This window comes from Siniperca chuatsi, linkage group LG11, assembly GCF_020085105.1.
Source record: "Siniperca chuatsi isolate FFG_IHB_CAS linkage group LG11, ASM2008510v1, whole genome shotgun sequence".
In the NCBI taxonomy this organism is placed as follows: domain Eukaryota; kingdom Metazoa; phylum Chordata; class Actinopteri; order Centrarchiformes; family Sinipercidae; genus Siniperca; species Siniperca chuatsi.
In genome coordinates, this window is record NC_058052.1 from 2,561,527 (window position 1) to 2,567,526 (window position 6,000).

The 6,000-nt window shown below is 40.9% G+C and overlaps 1 protein-coding gene across 1 annotated transcript in view; it reads right to left on the reverse strand.

Moving 5' to 3' along the window:
• Positions 1–1,361, reverse strand: part of pla2g4f.1 (phospholipase A2, group IVF, tandem duplicate 1) — a 31,805-nt gene extending 30,444 nt beyond the window's left edge. The window contains exon 1 of the mRNA XM_044213497.1: positions 246–1,361. Coding sequence (XP_044069432.1) covers positions 246–254 — 9 coding nt within the window. The 5' untranslated portion in view covers positions 255–1,361. The remainder of the gene's footprint in view (positions 1–245) is intronic.
• Between the last annotated feature and the right edge of the window lie 4,639 nt (positions 1,362–6,000).

Below are 6,000 nucleotides of genomic sequence, written 5' to 3' on the forward strand. Positions count from 1 at the left end.
AAAAAGCAACAACACACAATTCCAAAATGCTGCATTTGCTATCATTTCTGGGTAAAATATTACAAATATCTGAAATGACATAGCTTACACTGTATTTTATGTTATTTGCAATATAATATTCACAGTTAAGATCAGTCAACTTATGTGGGCTAAATTCATATATTGCCTTGGAAAGATACAGAAACATAACACAATAGAAAGTACAAGAAAAGTAAAACAACAGCACCACAAACTCTTGTACTCACCGTTGCCATTAGGAATGTTATTGACAGTTTCGACAAGAGTTGCAAGGAAGCAGCTATACTGCAGTCTCGATGAGTAGGCTACTATCTGGACTAATGGCTGTTGATGCCAGCTATTTATATTAGGTGTTAATTTTCATATGCAATGGAAACCATACCCAAATAAGTGAAATTAGCATGAAACAGATCTTTCATTTCCATAAGCAGCTGAAACAAATGACAAGTTACAATGTCCTGAGCTGAATCCTGGGGGGGGGGGGTTCACCTTTTATCTCCATCTGGACAGGGCCTTACTCATGCATAACTGACAGAATGAAGCTGGAATAGTATTTGAATAATAAATTGAATATATTATAATATTTGAAAGCAAAATACCTCAACTCAACAACATTCAATACCTCAACTCAACAACATTCATCTTTGCCTAAAAGCCCAGATGTACCTTCCCTTAACACAAACATAATCTCAACCAACCATATCGTAGGACACGCTCATCAGGAGGATGCATAAGAAATTATAAAGGATCTAGTTTAGAGTAGTCACATGAGCATGTGATCATGACAAGTGTTTGCACAAAGTTTTATTAGGATGACCAAGGATCAGTGTAGTTGAAAAGTGGACCTATGTTCAGTAGAAAGCACTTGTCTTTTATTTCTAATCCATTCAATTTTTTATATCATTTATCATGGTAGTAATGCGGTTATTGTGGTTAAGGCTAAGTTAAGTAGCCCTAACGCCCTTGTCCCTAACTACTTCCTCCAGCTCCCTCTGGCAAACCCAAGGCATTCTAGGGCCCAAGGTGAGATTTATAGTCTCTCCAGTGTGTTCTTGGTCTGTCCTGTGGTCTCCTACCAGTTGGATGTGCCTGGAATAAAGGGGGGTGTCCAGGAGGCATCCTGATCAGATGCCCGAATCACCTCAACGCAAAGGAGCAGCAGTTCTACTCCAAGCTCCTCAGCCTGTTCCTTAGACTAAGCGTAGACAATCAGGTTGTTATTTACCTCTATTAATGATGAGGAGTAGGCTGCTCTGGCATTACGGAGGGCTTTCCTATATGTTTTAAGACTATCTTGCCAGGCTAAACGAGATTCTTCCAGATTGGTGGAACGCAATTTCCTTTCAAGTTTTTGCGATGTTTGCTTTAATTTGAGGGTTTGGGGATTATACCATGGAGCTATCAAGTGTCGTTCGCAGTGAGCCTGCAGCACTATCAACAAGATGGTCAATTTGGGAGTGAATTAAATGCAGGTGGAATTGCTTCCTTAACTACAGCACTATCAGATAGACATCTAGAGTAGGAGTTTTTGCCTAATGGCGTGTAGTCCAGTAATAGGAGTTAAAAAGTTATTAAATAATGGTCCGACAAAGAAGGATTCTGTGGAAAGACTATTAAATGTTCAATTTCAATGCCATATACCAGAACAAGGTCGAGGGTGTGGTTAAAACAGTGAGTGGCTTCATGTACACTCTGACAAAAGCCAAACGAATCGAATAATGAGATAAACGCAGTACTAAGGCTGTCATTGCCTGCCACATGAATATTGTAATCACCTACAATAATTACTTTATCTGTTTTAAGAACTTGATAAAAACTGAGAATTCAGAATAAGGAGCAGGAGTGCTGTACACTATAACAAACAGAATTGGCTGTCGTGTTTTCCAGGTTGGGCCCAAGACGATTGTGATTGGTTTAAAGAAATACAAACAAGCCAGAGCTTTTTCCCCCTCTGTACCAGAATGATAATGGGTTCTGCCAGACCTTTCTCCAGCACTGGCACAGCGCTAAAATGAAGTGTGGAGATAGGTCTGGCTATGCGAGACTACTTGTCCTAAGTCCTGCACCTTGTACTCCTGACAGCCATCCCCGACCGGTACGAGAATGTAACACTTCCTGCACCGGAAAACTGTTGCTGGTGAACATAATCTAGACAGCAACATATCATTTCATCAGGAACATATAAGACAAAATCATTTAGCAGTACTTAAATGTAATTTTTAGGAGACAGGGTTGCAGTAGTCTATATGCCTGGTACATGGACAACCCACAAAGCTCCCTCTTTTAAATTAGCCAGAATCACAATCAGAATCAGGTTCGTTGCCAAGTAGGTTTTCACATACTAAGAATTTGCCTTGATATATTGGTGCATAACAATAAACATAGTAGGAAGAAAATATAAAGAAATATGACAGCAAGCACTACAGGTCAAGAAGCATACATATAAATATAAAATTGACAATAAAATATGAAAAAATATTGAAAAAACAATCTGTAAAATGTGACGTTGTGACATGTTCTTCAAATGAAAGAGCTGTACAGTATTAAGTTTAAAGAATATTTGCAGTGTGCAAGATAGAAACCAAAAGATGTGCGTTAATATAACGCATTGAGTCAGGTGGAGACTTTACGTTAATGTAACGTGAGGTGGGGGTTGAGGGGGCCCCAGGCCTTGTTGATGAGGCCGGCTGCAGACGGGAAGAAACTGTTTTTGTTTTTGAGGTTTTTGGTCCTGATGGACCGCAGCCTCCTGCCGGAGGGGGAGGGGTCAGCCACAATCTTTCCTGCAGGTCCCGGAGGGATGGCAGACTGCAGCCAGTCACCTCCTCTGCGGAGCAAATGATATGCTGCAGTCGCAGCAGCGTACCAGATGGTGATGGAGGAGGTGAGGATGGACTCGATGATGGTGGTGTAGAAGTGCCCCCTCATTGACTTTGGCAGGTTAAACTTCTTCAGCTGCTGCAGAAAGTACATTAGTGAGGGAGCTGATGTTCAGCTGGTGTTCAGCTCCCACTTGAGGTCCTGGGTGATGATGGGGCCCAGGGAGCGGAAGGACAACGTGGAGTCACACACGGTGACTGGGGTGGCTGGGGGCCGGGACTGGGTTCATTCTGTAATCCACTACCATCTCCACTGTTTTTAGAGCGTTGAGGTCCAAGTTGTTCTGTCCACACCAAATCACCAGATCTCCCACCTGCAGCCAGACTCATCCCCATCAGAAACGAGCCCGAAATGAGGACGATGGTGATTGTGGAGGTTTTGAAGCCATGCCATCTTAGTCCCATACCACTGGTTTTACAGCCAACACTGCTGTCTGTCAACAACCCACCTCCTCATGTAACATGGCTGTAGCTAATCGAAGAGTCCTGTGGCGTATAAAACAAATCAAATTAAATTACAAAACACTTAAAAATAACACAGTTACAACATAGAGGCAACAACACAAACTAACTTAGAGGAAAGCGGACAAAAGACAAAAGATTCCGAGTACAGTGCTTGGAGGCCACAGCAGCTAAAACACGTTTCCCAACAGATATGTAAAGTATCTTAGCCATACAGCAGGTCTACATTTTGATGAGTGAGAATACTTCCACTCACACTAAGGCCTATGACACTGTTCTGCAACTATTTCCCACCAGTAGTTATACATGTGTGCAGGCTTTCACTATGACAATCATTACGCTACCTGACTAATTGATTCTCTGGCTGAAGGTTCACTGTCAAACCAATGACTGATGTTGCTCTTGATGTTCTGAGCCTTTGACTAACCCGGGGAGTATTACCTCCAGAGGCCACATGAGGGCCCCAGAGGCTTAATAGTCACACATCTTGGCTGATAGTGAGACATTACAGAACTGTCCAGCGATCTGATTCTGTGTCCCACAACCTTATATTTAAAGGTCCTAGGCACAGGAACCCTGTCTTCATATGCAAATCTCTGACTGACTTGTATTCCAGCATCATAATTTATAGCGGTGAATTGGCCTTTTGATTATGGGCTGGAAGAATAGCAAATCAGAATATGATTTCATGTAAATCAAACAAGTTTGCTTATCCACTGTAGATACGGCAAATTAGATGGAGCAGAGGGCAAGGGTTTAGTCCTGTAACAGTTCCAGGTTTTTGTTTCAGGTGAGTAAATATTATAACTTGTGTAATATTGTGGTCAGGGAAACAAGAGAGTGTCCCAGTGTCTGAGTCTGCAAGGCAATTTTAAATACCTTGTTGACATTTGAGGTTGGTTAGGGTCAGGGTCATCGAGAGTACAGATTTCATGTCCTCAGTATTGTGTCTGGGAATTTGGGGGGTTTAATGAAGTGGCTGCTCCTGATACGTTGTATTGTTTTCAGACAAAAAATATTAAGTTAAATCAATGTATAATATAATGATTTAGTCTTTCTCTCCCCAGCATTATATCCAGGCAGTGTGGAGAAGGCTTTGACACAGAATTTAGGGAGAAATCATTCACAGAAAATATGATTGAACAGTTACACACATGTAAAATTTTTTTTTTTTTTTGGTGGCTAGTCAAAAACGTCTTCTTCAGGTAATGGGGTGGTGCTCAGGTGATTTGGATGACCTCAGTGTTTCTAAAATCCTGGCTATGGCCCTGGTTAGGGGATTCTTGTTAGAAGAACTAGGAGGATGAAGTGCTAATAATAAGCTGTCACCATCTAAACATTATGTTTAAATCCCAGAAAACAGCTCTCATGTTGGTAAAGTGCACTTGCAGTGATAAAAAAAAGAGTTCTTCAGGGGGATACTATGATGTTGATGTTATCTTTATGAACATGAGATATACATCCCTACATACTGAGACTCTGACTCATCACTAAATTGATAAATAAAACATAAGCAACAACAGACCTTAAAAACACACAAGATTACAAACAATAGACAGCATGAGGCAAGACAAAGGCCTGTTTGAACAGAAGAGTCTTCAGCTGCTTTTTAAAGACAGACAACACAGACCGCAGAACGTAAGTCTGTAGGAAGAGCGTTCCACAGTGTCAGAGCCACCACTTCAAAGGTACGATCACCTTTTGTTTCCAGCCGAGGACAGCGCGGACAACCAGCACGCCCTGGTCGGAAGTGACCTACTGGTGACATGAGGGAGGGGCAGGTCAGAGATGTTCTCAGGTGCCTGGCCGTACAGGGCTCTATATGTGAAAACTAGGACCTTAAAATTAATCCTGAACCTGACGGGTATGATGTGAGTCCACCTGCTGGACCTGTTCAACTGCCTCGCAGCAGCGTGCTGGACCATTTGTAGATGGTTCAGGGATGACTTTCTGAGCCAGGTGAAAAGGGAATTACAGCAGTCTAATTAATTACAGATAATTTAAAAACATGAATGATCATCTCTAGCTCAGGCTGTGATACAACAGTTTAGCAATATTTCTTAAATGGAAAACAACATGTACGGGTCATTGATTTGATGTGTTTGTCAAAGTACATATTCTGATCAAATACAACACCGAGATTTCTGAGATTAGACTGTACAGCTGAAGAAAGGGACCCAATACACTGAGCAGCAATGTTGTCTTAATGGCAACAATGTTGTGCTTTAAAATGTTTTCTGTCTACTAACTATAAATGGTGGATCTGAATTAACAACTTATTATTTTGGAATTATGGCTACAACTTCCAATCATTATCATTATCATTATTGACTTTTTTCCCACCAATCTTTTAGTCTATAAAACACGAGATTATGGTGAAAAATGCCTGCCTGGTGACATCTTCAAATGTTGTCTGACCAATAGTCCCAAACCCAAAGAAGAGTTTACAATGATACAAAATAGAGAAAATCAGCAAATCCTCACATTTGAGAAGCTAAAACCAATTTTTTTTTGTAAATTTTGCTTGATAATTGATTTTGATGATTAATTCATTAACAAAATTGTTGCTGATTAATTTTCTTTCCATCAACTAATCGATTAATCAACAAATCGTTTCAGCTGTGTTTGTAATGTTCCGCTT